This window comes from Pipistrellus kuhlii, unplaced genomic scaffold (assembly GCF_014108245.1).
Source record: "Pipistrellus kuhlii isolate mPipKuh1 unplaced genomic scaffold, mPipKuh1.p scaffold_m20_p_10, whole genome shotgun sequence".
NCBI lineage: Eukaryota > Metazoa > Chordata > Mammalia > Chiroptera > Vespertilionidae > Pipistrellus > Pipistrellus kuhlii.
This window is the reverse complement of record NW_023425405.1, coordinates 48,552,785-48,570,492: the sequence shown is the minus strand read 5'-3', so window position 1 is coordinate 48,570,492 and position 17,708 is coordinate 48,552,785. Positions and strand designations below refer to the sequence as shown.

The window sequence follows — 17,708 nt, the reverse complement described above, 5'->3', positions numbered from 1 at the left end:
AGGATAGGGTCTCCTTATAGGCACAGGCACCATTTATTCTCAATGATATAAATTCTCAGTTTCTCTTGGGCTGAAATCAGGTAAGATAATGCGTGAGTAATATATCCAGGTTCGGCAGAAAGTTCTGGAATTTGTTTTAGAAAGGCTATTGAGCCACCCTCCTGAGAGGGGCCTAGGAGATGTGGCTGTTGGCCACTAGGCTGGGGCAGGCAGATTTGGCTTCAATCAAGAACTGCTGAGGCGGGAAGTCAGGGGCACTGAGTTTTCTGAGCCTACGTCTGCACCATTTCGGATCCGATGGCATTCTAGGAGTGGTTCACACAAACTAGTGTTAGAACTTTTATGAGGTTAACTATGGGGAAGAATGATTTAAACAAAAACTCTTAATACTTTGGGAAGTGAAATCTAAAGTCCACAGAAGTAAAGGTGATGGGCAGATGTGTTAAATAGTTGAATGGTATTAGTTAAAAGACTAAGAAAGAAAGTCAGCAGCTCAGTATAGATCCACTTCAAGGGTGAGGTATTTAAGGAAGTTTCAATGCTCTGATTATAAATATCAGTATATGAGAATACCAACCTTTCCTAATTATTAAAAACTATTAAATTCAAAGATACTCTTTTTACAACAGACACTAATGATTACAAAAAAAAAAAAAAGGAAGAAACTTTAAAAATAAAACATGGAATTAAATGAGGGTTCTAGCTAATAAATTTAGTCTTCCAGAGTTCAATGCAAAAGTACATATTTGCACACTGGCTCATTTGCATAATGGTCTTACCCAAACTTTGGAAAATGGAGTGTTCTTTCTTTTTCCATGTACTATAAAATTTCTTCTGGCATTTTATTTCTAGGTTCTAAACAGGTTCAGGCTTCAACTCCATATGCTTTATAAAAGATTCCAATACAGTTTTAGAATTCAATTGTACAACATCACTTCTATTTACACATGAACTGGCATTCATTTGGATCACACAGTTTCAGAAAGTGGCTATCTGGTAGATGAGCTGCCAATCTCATCAGCAGATTCGAAGGTGGTAGTATTTCTACAACTAACTGGAATCTGGCCTAATTGGGCTGTTGGAGCTAATTAAAAATTGAACTTCAAGTTCTCTCATGTTTGCCTAAACCTCCATGCACAGAAATCATTACCTACTGTTTAATAAAATGCCAAGATGAGATATGAACATTAGGCAACCATGGTAAACTCATCACCGGTTTAGGCTTTCTGAACATACAATCACTATTTGAAGGGCGTGCAATAAACCAAGTTCTCTTTGTTTTGAGGTTCTTTTTCCCCTTTCCTCAATCTATAGCACCAAATATACTGGTTTGCAAATGGGAGACCTCCAAAAAAGCTAGTTTGTAAATCATACTAAGAATTATATACCTGGGCTTTGAGGGATGGAAAACAAAAAGCAAAACCAACCATTTTTGAACTGTAGTCCAGAACCATCTGTTCAATTTTTTTCTTTTCCACACCCTGTAGGTGTCTCAAAAGATGGTCTTTTAATTCAGATACCATCTGAAAACAAGATATAAATTAGATAAATCACAACCCACCCGATCACACAGGCAACTGTTTGAGTTAGATCCATTTATCAACATTCCTTATCAATATGAAAATATTGGGTCTGAAGATCCCACCAGCAGAAATTCAAAATCCTCAATCTTCCCTGATGAGCATAAATCCAGCGCACCAAAGAGGAACTATTTCTGATTCACCCAAAGCCCAGGGAGCGGCTGAGAGTCAAGCTCCAGGCCCTGGTGAGAATTCTCAAACAGAAGTTGTTTACCATGTTATTTTGTCAGACTAAATTCCTAGAAATGGAATTTATTGGGTCACACACTTAAAGTTTGTGGTGAAATCACCAAAATGTCTTCCATTGTGGTTACACTAATTCTCAACTGCACTGGATCAGACTGTCCAACTCCCTGTACCCTGAGCTTTGATGGCATGAATTTTAAATTGTTGTTAATTTGATAGGCAATAAAAACCAAGCAAGTAAAAACACTTATTCTATTTGTCATTTGAATATAGCAATAGTAAACAATTCTTTTTCTTTCCTTCCGATGACTTGAGATGTTTGGCCTAAATTTACTTTTGAAAAATTGTCACAGCTTTTATTTATTTCCCTTCTCATGTGTTGCTCTTTTATATTAAATATATTTTATTGATTTCAGAGGATATGGGAGAGAAAGAAAAAACATCAATGATGAGAGAGAATCATTGATTGACTGCCTCCTGCATGCCCACACTAGGAATCAAGCCCACAACCCAGGCATGTGCCCTGACTGTAACCTCCTGATTCATAGGTCTTCACTCAACCACTGAGCTATGCTGGCTGGGCTGATGTATTGTTCTTGTATTGACCTATAAACTTTACCTATACACCAAATGTTAATCATTTATCACAAACATTTTTTCCAAATTTATCATTTGCCTTTTGTTTTTCTGTTTAAATTTCCAATCTATCTTTTCCTATATGTCTATATTCAATAACACACTAAAGGGCCTTCTTTATTTCAAAACGGATTCAACTATCCACTTATTCAAATTCTTTCATATAGTTAAATATTGTATATTCTACTCCTTTATCTATCTGATATTTCTATTGGTTTATGGCAGTGATTTTCAATTGATGTGCCACAACAAATTTTAAAACATGTAATACCTGAATTTTCCCTTCGATTGTCAAATAAAAAATGACAACAGCCAACACAATAGCCTCCAGTGTGAATGAATCAAAATGATACTATTTTTTTTGCAGAATTTAGTCATTAGTAATTAGTTTATGTGTGCCCTGATATGAAAAAGGTTGAAAATTGCTGTTTTTATGGTATAAAGTGGTGGTTTTGGGAATAGGATGAATCTAACTTAATTTTCTTTTACAAATTGACTAATTTTTAAAAAATTATTTATTTCCACATTGACTTTTATACATATCATACACTAAAGATTCTAATCACATATAATACTAAAGATTCTAATTAAACTAGAGTCTACTGACTATTTTGTACAAGCACCATATTGTTGCTGTTCATGTAGACTACAGTCAGATATCTGTAATGACAGTTGTACACCTCTTTACTGTGTTGACTGAGTCATTTAGTCACTGGCAGGGAAATTTCATTGGCTTTTTGCTTTTATGTTATTAAACTAGATGCTAATAAGTATTAACCTAGAACTAGTAAATGGGATATTATTTTTCATTATTATTTCTAACAAGTTAACCCTGATTTTTTAAAAATAAGATAAAATGAGTATAGAAACACCAGCCTACTAACTTGTTCCTTATTTTTCATTTTTCCAGTTGTTTATTTTGTTTGTTTGTAGTATTAGACAGTTTTAGCATCTTCTTTTACTTTTGTTTCTTATTGCATTGGCTAGAACCTCCAGAACCATGTAAAATTTTAGCGAAAATTACAATGATATTTAATTCTGATTTTAATATTGTAGAAATGTCCCAACATTCCATTCAGAAGGATACTGACTATTAGTATTAGATTATTCATTGTCAGTTTTGGCTTTAAAGTTATGCAGGCTTTTTAAACCAATTAAGATGTTTCCCATCCCATCTTTTTTTTTTTTTTAAATAATTTACATGCCATGAGAATTACCTGATCCTCAAAAGTTTGAAAGAACAAGCTGATTAAATAACTTTGCAGCCAGTTAGGAGATAATCTTTGGCATGTTTTTCTAATTATTTTACAGTTATTGTGCTTTCAGTTCTTCTATTTCTTCTCAGTTCAGGTTTGGTCATTTTATTTGCCAGGGATTCTTTGTTTAGAATTTTGAAGTGTATGAATATGTATTTCATATGTTTTAACTTGCCATATCTAGAAGTAGATTATTCCATTCCTAAGTTTACACAGTATTAAAAACATTTTATTAGACTTCCCTGATGTCTCTAATCAGTCTTTTAAGATTTTGGAGTTATTTACCAATTCTGTCTTTAATTAATTTATTTTGTGTTATATTTGTTTTGTCTTCCTAGTAGTAGGATTTCTTGAGAAAGAATACTTTATTCTGTTTTATGTTAAGCCAGAAATACAAAGGCCACAGATATATTTTCTTCCTCATTTTAAAAACTCTTACTGTACATTTCCTTATGATGTTTTGTAATTAAATATTTATTGGGGTAATTGACTAATGTTTGTCTCCCCCACTAGACTATAATTCCAAGAGGACAGAAATCATATACATGTTCCTTACCACTGAACGCACAGGACGTACAGTGGCTGGACACAATTCTGTGTTGAAAGAATGAAAAACAAGGTCAGGATGAAAAGTACAATCTAGCGCTTTCCTCCCTTCTTGAAGCCCATGGCTTCCTGCCACCTCAGGGTCCCACAGACCACTCACCAGCCCCACAAGCAGCCTCTGGTGGCTGTCTTCCTCCTGCAAGAGGGGTGTCACTCTTGGCTCTGAAAGGAAACAGAGCAATTGTCAAGCAGGAAATGGGCTGGAAAAAATGGAATCCGCCTGGGTTTCCCCTCTCTTAGTCATTGGGGAAACATGACAGTTCCCTGATAAAATAAAAAATGTTCACTAGGTTAGTGTGACCTGCTCCTGCAAGCTGAACTTTGCACTCAGGTGACTGCAAGAGACCTCTGAGCAGCAGGTTCAGGTCGAGAAGGTTCAGGGAGAGAACAAAGGAAGGTAGGAAGGAAGGAAGGAAGGAAGGAAGGAAGAAGGAACACATCTCCCAACAGCAAAGGGCTCTGGCTTTGATTTCTCTTCAACATGAAGCCTCACCTTTGCCTAAGAACTTCTGCTTCGTGGGAGACAGAGTAACCTCTCTAAACTCTAAGGGAAACACAAACACAGGGACAAGGACTTGTTGGAAGGATCACATGACTCCCTTCTTGCTGGCCTCCCATAGATCAGTGTCTTTGGGACCAATTACTGTGGCAATAATACTAATGAGTATAAGTTATCAGTCTGAAAGCAACTATAGATCAAGATGGAAAAGTGATATGGGAAGGTCAAATCCAATGGCACTTTCTCCACGGTGACTTACACTTCACCAGCAAGGCTGGGAGGGGGAGCAGGCGAGCAGTCTCATAGTCTCATTGGAAGATCTGCCCTAACACTCCTCTGAGGGCACCTGGGCACCTGGCACCTCTGCCCTGCTCTTCCTGTCCCAGAGGCACAGGGCCTACCCGTCAGGAGGACTGAGGCTGCTGGTCTCTGGGCTGAGGACTCCCTGCGGGAGGCTTAAACGCCTCTTGACACCTCAGGAGAAATCCTACATGGATCCCACGTGACCTTCATGATTAAGAAGAAACAGTGCAGGACCTGAGCCCAGCTGCCCTGGACTTCACACGAGTGTTCCCTTTCTGGCAGTGATGTCATCCTTCCTAGGATACTGGCACACGCAAAGCAGCAAGAGGAAGGGGCAAGTTCCCAAAAAGGTGTCAAGAGATGATGACTCGTCACAGGATGCGAGCAGGCACGAAGGACAAGAGCAGAAGGGGTTCCTCCAAGGGGGGTGGGAGGGCGGAGCACAACGGAAACAGACCACAGCAACATTTCCCATATTGCAACCTCCTGAATCCCACACGTTCACACCCCGTGCACTGGCAGGACCCTGCCAACGGCTGCTGCCAGGTGCTGGTGATGCAACCTCTGGCTTCCCATGGATGGTCTGGTGACAGGCAGAGAGAGGCTGGGCCCTGGGGCTGTGCAGTGGGCCCAGGCTCCGGCTGCCTGGGCTGGCTGACAAGTTTACCGTCACGGTGCATGAGGGTGGAGTCCACAGCTGCGGCTGTGCAGCAATACACTGTATAAAATAATTTCCGTTGGGTCACCCAACATATAACTTACATCCAAGCCCATAAACATAAGTGAGATATAAAAACAACTTTTTAAATAAAGACCGACTTGTATGAACCCTGAGAGTTCTACTGACAAGACCACAAAAGGGCTTATACCTGGATATACTCAGCATTCTCCTCCCCCAGTTTTCCCAGCTAAGTTCCCTTGGATGTCAAGACTTTCCCCAACCATCCCTACTCCTGCCCTCCCCCCTTCCCCATAGCCTCTCATACCTGCACCCTGAGGTTATATAGCACCTGTCACCTGGTTTAGAAATTGTGTGCTAGCTTTTCTTCCTCATACACAAATGATAACCAGCCACCCCAGGTATCCCACATGTGCCAAGAGCTGTAGCATTTATTCTCCTTTTCTCCTCACCCTGGCCCTGAGGAAGACCACACAAAATGGTTAAATGGTTTGCCTAACAGGACGCGGTTAGCGTGAGGCCCAGCTGGAGTTTAAGCCCAGCCCTGTCCGGCTCCACGCCCGGGATCTCCCCCCACATCACTGGGCTTAGCGAGGGGCTCCTCATCTTTGCGCCCCTATGACCTCACCCAGTGAGTGCCCAAGTGTCAACCAAAATGAAAGCAGCACACATGTCAAAGCCAGACAGCTGGAGGGAGTGGCACTCCCAGCCCAGGGAATTTCCAAAGTGCATCCTGTGGGGACAGCCAGCGGGCATGTTAACTAGATCAACTCCGTGCGGGGAAAATAATGAAAACCAGAGGCCAGCACCCAGGGGCCGTCCAGCAAAAGCACACTCAGCAGCTGCCCCTGAAGGTCCTGGTGCCAAGACAGACATGGATGGAGCTCGGACAGGAAGATGTTAAAGGTGCTGCCTCCCTGCACTGTTGGAAGTGGGTTTCTTGCCAACCCCCAGGGGAAGGACTGAGGGTGTTACAAACAAAACACTGACTGGAATCCAAAGGCTTGATTACAGGTCTTTTCTTACCCGAATTCTTTGCTTCTAGGTTAGAAATCACCCTACAAAGAAATTAGCCAATGTTATTCACACAGGAAAACATTCTCTTTTTTAAAAAATGAAAGCCACAATACCATACAATGATATCCTCCTTTAACAACCCCTGCAGAAACTGTTCCCAGGCTGGTGAAAACCTCAAAAACTTTAATCAACTTGGCAAAAGCCACATTCGGCCATTATAAAACCCAGAGCCCTTTAGTGCAAACAATCATAATAATTTAGAACAATTGCAGCTCTGGGCTGTTGTAAATAATGGGAACAGAAAATAGAACAGAGGTTGGAATGGGGCCTATACTTGTAGCATTCTGAGATGACTCACTATCCAGAAAGTCTGCTTTCAAAATAAGAGCAAGCTCGCAGGCCAACATCGCTTTTTAAATCAGCCTACTGTCTGTACCCCCCTAAAGTGTTCAATCAATAAGAGCCTTCTTTACCACTTCCTTATAACCATCCATCCATAGGGCACAAACCCATAAGGCTTAACAGATAAACTTTTCCACCGGAAACTCTGGCATCAAATTCCAGAATAGGGCCCCACTGGCTGCATTCAGTAAGCTGACACAAAGTAAGCTACTTCCAAGAAAAGTAGCCAAAAAATAATGCAAATGATAACCACCTTACCAATACAAAGAACCCCCAGTTTCACTTACTTTACTGCATTATCAAGAATATTCCTCACATATGCCTTGGACCGTCTTTTTCCTGTTTTCTACGAGTGAGAATATGTCAGAGGTATAAAAGCTGAAGGTGTTATGGGTGACATTTTTCACGTCAAAGACATAATGTAATATAATTAAGAGTTTCAGGAAAAAGAAATACAACTTACAAGTAAACAGATAAAATACCTAGATTACTAAAGCTTTGTTTCTCTAAAACTATTATAAATTTACTAGAGGCCCAGTGCACGGATTTGGGCACCAGCAGGATCCCTCAGCCTGGCCTGTGGGTATCAGGCTTAAACCAGCTCTCCAACATCCCCCGAGGAGTCCCAGATTGCAAGAGGGCAGTTCTCAGGTGACACACCCCAGAATCGGGCTCCCTCCTGTCTGGTTCCAGGTGCATCATCCAAGAACTGCAGCTGCCAAGTCACCACAGCTGCCAAGTCACTGCAGCTTGGCAGTTCCCAGGTTGAGCATCTGCCCCCTGGTGGTCAGTGCACATCACAGTTACTGGTCGGACAGTCAGACTGTGGCTCAGGCTTTTATATATACAGATAGGACATTACAAGTCAACTATACATGATATACAATAACACTACAGCTATATACAACATTCTTCAGGTTCTCTTCGCCTGCAATCTCCCCAATGTTTACATCTTACATAAATGACTATACGTGGTACACTATCCAAATCAGACACTGATACTGGTATAGTGCGTGCACAGTGCTTCATTTTACCACAGGCGTAGATTCATGTACCACCACAGTCAAGAGTCAGAAGCACCTCTGACTGCCTGTTGGGAGACTGGTAGCAACAACATAAAAGTGCCCGGCAACTAGGGAGGTGCTGCAAATGGAAGGCAGCCTTATGACTCGTGGGCATCACCCAGATCTAACACGCATGTTTTGCTTCTTGCTTTGTTCTCATGAACCCACACGAACCTCTTCCGAGATCAGGCTGTGCCACTCTCTCCTGACCACGCTGTTGTTATAGTGTAAGAGTGGCTTGGAGTACTTAACATATTCCAGGTTGGCGTTCAGTTTTTCCCAGTAGTTCTTCGCGCTATGCACCTGTAGGGGACAAAAACATCCGTGAGCTTGAGCAGCAGGCCCTGTTGGCCAAACCACCCAGAAGGGCCACACAAGCCTGCTGCCAATCTGGGATCCCTTACTTCCTCAGCTCGGACGGGGCAGCATTTCCGAGTGAACACTTCCCACTAAGGATGGCCTCTCATCCCAATAGGGATTCTAAAGTAGAGAGGTTTGAAGAGTCTTTACTTCCCCACTTCCTTTCCTACCCCCTGGTACACCGAGAGCCGCTGCTCGCTTCCCCAAACTGATATGACTGCCCTGGGTTAAGGCTACGCGGGTCAGCCTACGTTACACACACAGTGTTGTACCAACAATGCCATGTGCAGCCAAAGGATGTTCGTGAGATTTGGAGCACACGGAATAGGCTCACTTTCCAGCCAAGCTTATTCACGACCAAAGAATTCACTTTTCGAAACGTAGGAATCAGGGGACCCTTTCCCCCAGCCCCATGTGGAAGTCCGTGAGGGACTCTTTCTCTCTCCCCACGGGGGAGTCTGTACTTGTTCTTCAATAAATTTCCACCTTTGCTATATTAAAAAACAAACAAACAAAAAACCAAAGACGTAGGAATCAGAAAGGCAAAGTGAACTATTTTCGCATCCAGTTGTCAAATATAGTTGGCATCCTATCTAGTCTTTGACTTATTGATACAATTGTACTACCCTGAAGCAAGAATGTACCCATTAGATTCATTTTTAAATTAAATGAAATATTAAGCCTCTTCAATGTTGAAGACTATAGTGATTTAAAAAAAAATTTTTTTAATCAATGAAGATAAATTTGTGATACACATGTTCGTGCCAACATGTATATCATATAAAAATATGCAATTATAAAAGATTTGAATGGGGCCAAGATTGCAGTGTGAGGCCATAAAACGAAGTGAGCTAATGCTTACTGTGGTAACAGACTTGGCTGTACTGCAAGAGAAAAAATAAAATATGCTTCAGCCAAGAAACATGCCACCCTATCCGGTTTGGCTCAGTGGCCAGAGCGCTGGCTGGGGATTGAGGGTCCTGGGTTTAATTCCTGTCAAGGGCACATGCCCAGGCTGCGCGCTCAATGCCCATTAGGGGGTGTGCAGGAGGCAGCTGATCAATGATTCTCTCTCATCGTTGATGTTCTTCTCTCTCTCTCTCTCTCTCTCTCTCTCTCTCTCTCTCTCTCTCTCTCTCTCTCTTTCCCTTCCTCTCTAAAATCAAAAATATATTTAAGAACAGAAAAGGAACCAAGAGAAGAGAAAAGAAAAGAAGAGAAACATGCCTTTATGTTAAACAAGAGCACATTGTCCAAATTCTTACTGAACAGACTGTCATAATTGGTTCAAAATGGGTTTTGGAATATCTGTGAAGTGAGTTATATAACAACCGCCATTTTAGGAGCCTGACCACCCAGTCCAGCCAACAATCCTTCTCACAAAGACAGAAAACTATTTCCAAGACAGTGTCATTTCTAGGGGAAATCATAACAGTGGAGTGAGGTCATACTCTCCACTTGATCTATCTCGTTCACCTTTTCTTTCGTTTTCCGTTTATTTATACCGAATGTATCTTTATTCATCCTTTGGACTTCCTTGTACTGAAAAATAATAATAATAATAATGAAAGTAAATCCTACTAATATTAGGTCCCTGATGGTTAAATCACTGGAACTTTCTTGCTATTTCCCCTGAGCCCAGGCACACTGCAGCCAAAAGCCAGAAACTATTGGTGATGTGGTGACATCTAGTGGTCAATTAAGTTATCACTTTTGCCTGCACTGGACAGGAGAGCCACCATGTGGCAGGTATGTGAGGGGAGGAACGTGGGTGTCCTACCCATCATAAGGCCTCTTCCCCTCAGACCAAATGCCACCTTCCCATCAGAAGACCCCACCTCCTATACCTACACTGTCGATCCTGAGAAAATATCTCTCCCAAACTGCCTTCCTCCTCCTCACTCTCCCATTTTAAAAATCCCTTTTCTCGGCTGAGAAAAAAAACAGATAAAGCAAGTCTATGGACAGGCTTCACAGGGGCTCATAAACCCACTGATAGTATATAAAATGTAGTGTTTGTATGAGCGCTTTTCTGGGAAGGTCTACAGTTTGCACCAGATTTTCAAAGGAATCCATGGCCTAAAATAGTTCCAAACCACTGAGTTTGAACAAAAAGAATCTAAAACAATGACAGCAGCGCCGAGACCGGTTTGGCTCAATGGATAGAGCATCAGCTTGGGGACTGAAGGGTCCCGGGTTCGATTTCAATCAAGGGCATGTACCTTGGTTGCCGGCATATCCCCAGTAGGGAGTGTGCAAGAGACAGCTGATCGATGACTCTCTCTCATCGATGTTTCTAACTCTCTATTTCTCTCCCTTCCTCTCTGTACAAAATCAATAAAATATATTAAAAATAAATAAATAAATAAATAAATAAAAAATAAAACAATGACAGCAGCTTACATTTCAATAAGAAACACTGTTAGCCAAAAATCACCAAAATATCTATACTAATAAAAGGTAATATGCTAATTAGACCAGTTGTCTTCCAGACATCCTTCTGGATGTCCTTCCAGACAAAGCCACGGTGGCAGGGGCCAAGGCAGAAGCAGTTAGGCGTGATCAGGCCAGCAGGAGAGAGCAGTTTGGGACAACAAGTCAGGCAGACAGGTGAGCGGTTAGGAGCCATCAGTCCCTGATTATGAGAGGGATATCCCAGTTTAGAAAGGGTACAGGCTGGGCTGAGGGACCACTCCTCCTCCGCCCCCCCCCCATACAAATTTCATGCACCAGGTCTCTAGTTTTAATATAAACTTACAGGTCTTTCAAGGAGGCCACTGGGCTGCATGTTATACTGTAGCTATTGAGGGAGTGCAGAGAAAAGCAATGTGCAGCATATGTCACTACGTGGTAACTACTGGATGACTGATGCAACTTTTTTAGCTATAAAAACTTATGGAGATCATTGTAGATTGGGAGAAATATTTGGAAGTCTGGTTAATACATGAGACCCAAAGGATGAAAAGAGTAAGTGAATGATACAAGAGGATGTTCCGAGGGGAGGGAGGAGGTGGCTCTGAGGAAGTGAGTGAAGACTGAGACACCCCAATGTGGATTCTAGGTTTAGATCAGAGGCAGAGCCTTATAGAAAGCAGAGAAAACAACCAACACTGCATTCTCAGTGGTGAAGACATCTGCCTCTGGAGTTGATTCCAAACATCAGCAGCCACTTGCAACCCACCCCCTGGAGATATAACTGTCTGGGGCGTGAGCTGAGCCTCCTGAGATTTACGGTTTCCCAGGCAATCCTACTGTTCAGTCAGCACTGAGAACACCACTTGAGCAGGTCCAGGTAATCCCAGTCCCGACTCCCAACCTGAAACATTTTCCTCAATCTGCACCCCTGGTTAAAGGTGGAGGAAGGCTGAGATTGTGTGGTTCAGTGACAGGAGACAGCATTAAAGAGGAGGTTAGGGCCAATCTGTGAAGGATCTCCACTGCCAGTGAGTACCCGCATGCTCCTTAATCCAGAGAATCTACGAAGACACGGGGGAGCTGCACAACCACATCCGAACAGCCAGCCGGGAGCACAGACAGCCACTCCTCTCAGTCAGCAGCACTCACGGAACTGCTTGTTTACTGAGCACTGGACTCATCAGAAACAACTGAGCAAAGTGGAAGCCCTAGAAGTGCATGCCAGCTACTTCAAAAGGACTCAGAAAACTTTAAAATACACACACAAAGCTTTAGAAGAAAGATACCCATGAATTTAGCTACTTCTAGGAGACGTGGTGTTAGAAGCCATTAGACACTCCAGAAACAATCCAGAAGCATTTTCCTACTCATGGGGGAGTTTTAAACTTTGATTTTGAAAGAAGTTTCTTCTTTAGAAATAATCTATTTTTGCCTCCTGGGATGGCATGGAATAATTAACAAATGTAGGCCATGACAACTATTAACTGAACAAAAGAATGAAAGAGTTACATTAAGGGGCTGTTTGCCATTTATGATTTTGGTTGCCAGTTGATTTTTTTTTTTTTTTTTCAATCCCTGTGGTATAGGCTCATCTGCAAATCGCTGTCAGGAGAAAACATCTGCCCTTCATTTCCAAACAGCCCTCTGGCTCTGCTCCCAAGTCTTCTGATTAACCAGCAAGTCTTCTCACTGGAGAGGACGCCAACTCAGAGAGAACCTTCACTCTGCAGGCAGGGCTCAACCAGCAGGGCTAAAGGTCTGTGCACTCTGGCTCTTCAGCAGATCCCACCTCAGTATCAGCTTTTACTTGCAACCCACAGAAACACAATGACCCACCACCTCCCGCACAGACAGGATAAAATAGAGACGGCTGTGTGTCCATGAAGCTAGCCAGGCACCACACTAAGCCAAAATGCTCTGGTGACTGGACTCCTGATGTGACAGAGTGAAAGGCTCAGCCTCTCTGGCTGCATCTTGTTCAAGCCTGTGTTGTTGCCATGGCCTCCGACTAACAGCTTCTGCTTGGTGTTGCATATAGACATGCTAATCATTAGAGCAGAGGTCGGCAAACTCATTAGTCGACAGAGCCAAATATTAACAGTACAACGATTGAAATTTCTTTTGAGAGCCAAATTTTTTTAAGTTAAACTTCTTCTAACACCACTTCTACAAAATAGACTCGCCCAGGCCATGGTATTTTTGTGGAAGAGCCACACTCAAGGGGCCAAAGAGCTGCATGTGGCTTGAGAGCCGCAATTTGCTGACCACGGCATTAGAGGTATGCCACTTACACCTTCCGTTTTACAAAAACAGTCCCTTACCAAAAAAAAAAAAAAAATGCCTTTCCTGAGGAGATAAGGGAAACTCGTACAAAAATAATAATGGCTTATCAAGGATTTGCAGGAACCTCGTGACTGAACTCACATCAACTAGAATGAACAGGTTAAGAACAAAGAAGTTTCACCATCTTCCTCTGACCCCTGCTGGTGCCCAGATGTCTGCCATCCTCAATCACCTCTTGGCCCTCCCTTTCCCCCTCCCTTGATATAAAAGAAGCCTGGATTCTGTACTTTCTCAGGATGGTTCTTTAGGATGCTAGTCCGCCATATTCTCGGCTTGCTGGCTTTCTGAATAAAGTTACCATTTCTTGCCTCAATGCCTTGTCATTCAACTTATTGGCTACTGTGCAGAGAGTGGTACGAGCTTGGACTCAGTTTCACTGAGACTTCCTGTTAAGGGGATTTTATGTTGCAAGTGCAAGTTCTCCTATTTATAAATGGACTTCCTCCTTTTCCTAACATTTGGTAACAAAGAGATCTCTTCTTAGCTGGGGGAAGTTCTCTTAGCCATTTTTCATAGGTTTTATTTTAATGTAATCACTAAATATGGCTCTAAGTTATTCCATCTCAAAATCAGAATGTACTCTGAGAAAGCCAATACTAAAGTATTTCCCTCCTGTCAGCTTTAAGAATGAAACATTATGTCTCCAAGCTAAATTCTGAATAAGAGCAGCAGCATAGCCTAGTGACTAGTAGGAGAGAAACAAACACAAGAATCTTCTGTTGCATCATCAGGGAAGTAAACTGGAGCTACCCCCATCTCTACAGCTATGACAGGAGTGGCTTTACCAGCCTGGTGCTCAGTTTCTAATAAGTAGTGTTTTATAAAATTGTTTTACAATATTAATTTTACTTGCCATAACTTACTGTCCAGAAATGTTGTGTAGGAAAAATTATTTTTTTCTCTCTCTCTACCACAGTCTACTAACAGAATACTTCACTTCTGGACACCAAATATGTGAGGGTGTTTCCCCACATCTATCAGTTCTCTAACATCAGTTGGGTGTCCAACCATTGAACTTAATGTTGTCACTATCTACCTAGAGACAGTGCTAGATCCCACAGGTTAAGGGCTCTGTCCTATTAAAATGTCCCCTTCTTCAGGTGCCAATTATAAGTTCAGGTTGTCACCTGTACTTCTAACTGCTGTTCTATAAGTCGAAGGTTTCCAGAACCTCCTTGGGTAAAAATACTACAGTTCTCCATCTTGGGGATGCTCTTTCAACTTTCATCTTTATTTTCCAGTTACTCTTTCTTTTTTAAATCTGTACATGCTTCCTACGGTAGGGCACTTTTACTAGTTTCTCTCATCATTATAAAATCAAGGCTAATTTTTAACCTTTTTCAAACATTGCCACTTCCCTAAGAGAAAACTATGCTTTAAGAAGGGATAAGATCATCCTAGGAAATTGCTCTTGATGACATTCCTTTTAGGATGAGACTTGTTTCAATATACTCCTTTTTTTCATTTTTAAAATTCTTTTGAAAGTTATTTTACAAAGTAAGAAAGCCTTTTGTCTTTCGAGTGACACTCCTCTAATTCAACTGGTTTATATGTCCTAATGTGTTATCCAGGACCAGCAAAAGTACATTTACAGTTTGAATATGTGAAACAGTTTATTCTTGTATTATTATTTATTATTTATTGTATTATTTATTTATATTAAAGCCATAAACCTACTTTTACACACCCTGTATATTGGACGTCTGTAAAGTGCTCCATTTCAAACTAAAATTATCTGCAGAGAAAGCAGGAGGAAAGCGAGTATCTAGTTTCATTTTTCCTTCCCTCTACCAACTCCTTTATCCGGGCAGTCCTACCAAGGGGAACAGAAGCAAGTGTGGGTCAGAGTAAACCGGGGTCCCTTGGGCCTCACGGAAAGTCTGGCAGCAAACACGCTTTCAAAGGTGGCCTATGATTCAGGTCCTAGGTGCTCAGAGCCAACTGCTGTCAGGTGAGCATGGCAAGAATAGTCATGACTGGGGCTGAGAGGCTGGCACAGAGGGTGGGATGTGTCATCGCAACCAGGTCTCTCACAATGTAATTAAGCTGGGACGTGGGGTAGGAAAAATAGGCCAAAGACAGCAGCATTTGGTGATGAGTATCATTCAAGCAGAGACCAGGTGTGAACCCAAAGGTACTGATTAGTCTCCCAGATTGAGTGATTGGGATGGGAGTAAGGGAACGGGCCACGCAAAACCCAGGACCATCTTCCCCTGAGCCCAAGGCCAGTCCCAGCAGTAGACATCTGCCTTTACCCATGGTCGTGTAGATCGTGAAGAAATGTACAGGTCAAGCTGGTCCTGGATAATACTTTCTACCAGCCTATGGGTGTATGCGGAGTCGCCAAAGAGCTCGCAAGCATGTTTGGGAATGGTTAACGGGAAACAACTGTTTGCAGGGCCAAATGCTAAAGACAGTTAAGGGAGAGTAGAAAAAGTGACGAGGCAGAATGAATAGCCAAGGAGAAAAATAAGCATGAGCAATATAAAAACACATCATTGTACACACACACACACATACCAAAAAAGAAAAAGAAAAAACAGAATGTAAAAATAAGCTACTTTTTTCCTAACCAAAACCAAATCATATTCTTGGAATAAGCCCATAGGTAAAAATTTTAAGAGAACCTTCCATCAATCTTTTTTTTTCTAATTTTTATTTTATTTTTAATTTTTTAAATATTTTTTTTATTAATTTCAGAGAGGAAAGGAAAGGGAGAGATAGGTAGAAACATCAGTGATGAGAGTCATTGACTGGCTGCCTCCTTCACTCCCCCACTGGGGACTGAGCCCGAAACCTGGATATATGCCCTTGATCAGAATCAAACCCAGGACCCTTCAGTCCACAGGCTTACACTTTATCCGCTTAGTCAAACTAGCTAGGGCTTCCATCAATCTTTATACTTATTTTTTAAATGAAAATATACAATGTTGATAAGATTATAATAAAGTTATAAACTCATAAATCCCGTTTAACAGTGTAAATTATCACAATTTTTTGAATATCAACTTGGCAATAAGAATCAAAGGCTATAAGAATTGTCATAGCTACTTGCCCAGTAATACTCCTGGGTATTTAACCTTAAGGAATCAATTCCAAAGAAAAGCTGTCTGTATAAGAATACTCAGTGCAAGGGTCATTTGTAGTAGTCATTTCTTTTTGTAAGTGTGGCTGTACTAACTGTCCCAAAACAGAATGATTAAGTAATTAAGACACAGCAACCCAGCAGAGTCCATGAAGTCAGTAGTAATCATAATTATGAAGTTTATGTGGTGACATGAAGATATAATTAGTCATCTCCATTGAATATCTCTAGATTGCCATTACTACTAAGTAAAAATGCATACCTATGACAAAGACCAAGGGGAAATGATATGGACAGGAGCTGTAGAATGATGGATAGCATTTGTTTCTTTTTAAAATTCTCTTCACTAGTCTGTGGTTTGTCTATTAAACAACGGGATGAGTTGTGGAAGCAGAAACAATAAAATGAAAGGATGGAAGCTGGTCATCAGAGCCTTTTAAACTCTTAATTGGACCTTTCTTTTCCTTTCATCTTCCTATCTTTGTAAAACATCCCTTGTAAGTCTCTCTTTAAAGCACCCTCTTAGGACCAAGCCAGAACCACTAAGCAGAGATGGAGAAACAAATCAGAGGTATCGGGGCCAGGTGTCCTGTGAACCAGAAGGTACTAATTACGCCGTATTTTCCGGCGTATAAGACACCCCCCTAATTTTACAGTTAAAACATAGGTTTAGGCCTATATTCACTGTATAAGACTACTCCCCACTTCAAAGAAAAGACTTACTTTGCCGTCAAGATCTGCAGGTAATTTTTGTGCAATTTTGGTCTTTTGCCCCCAATTTTCGGTTGACTTTTTTTCATTTCAAAAGTCGTCTTATACGCCAGGCTCAGTGACTGGGGTGGGGGTGAGGGAACGGGCCTCACCAAACCCAGGACCATCTTCCCCTGAGCCCAAGGCCAGTCCCAGCAGTAGACCACTAAGCCCTCCCCACCCCCACATCCCCCACAACCCTCACCCCCCACCACCCAACCCCCACCCCCAGCCCTCTCTCATCCCCAGTGCATCCCTGTGACCTCAACCGCCCACGGCTTTCCCCAGCTGCCCAGGCCTGGCAGGCCCTTCACGGATCCAAAAGAACCAAATGTAAAGAAAAGGCGGTTGCACACTGAGCTGCCTGCTGCCAAAAGTTGAGAGTTCCCAGCGCACACCAGTCTATAATTAACAGGAGGCAGCGCCAAAACCAACAAAGGAGCTTCAAGGAAACTGCGCTGAAATGCTCCCCGGTTCTTAACTACATATGCATTCGCTGCTACTCCCCCACCCGCCCCATTCTCCCT

General features: G+C 42.0%; 1 protein-coding gene across 1 annotated transcript in view; it reads right to left on the bottom strand.

Moving 5' to 3' along the window:
- Positions 1 to 17,708, bottom strand: part of LOC118714378 (gamma-secretase activating protein) — a 64,825-nt gene that overhangs the window by 9,850 nt on the left and 37,267 nt on the right. The window contains exons 20-24 of the mRNA XM_036429637.2: positions 8,403 to 8,531; positions 7,452 to 7,510; positions 6,772 to 6,803; positions 4,365 to 4,426; positions 1,428 to 1,523 (exon numbers count right to left, since the gene is read on the bottom strand). Coding sequence (XP_036285530.1) covers positions 1,428 to 1,523; positions 4,365 to 4,426; positions 6,772 to 6,803; positions 7,452 to 7,510; positions 8,403 to 8,531 — 378 coding nt within the window. The remainder of the gene's footprint in view (positions 1 to 1,427; positions 1,524 to 4,364; positions 4,427 to 6,771; positions 6,804 to 7,451; positions 7,511 to 8,402; positions 8,532 to 17,708) is intronic.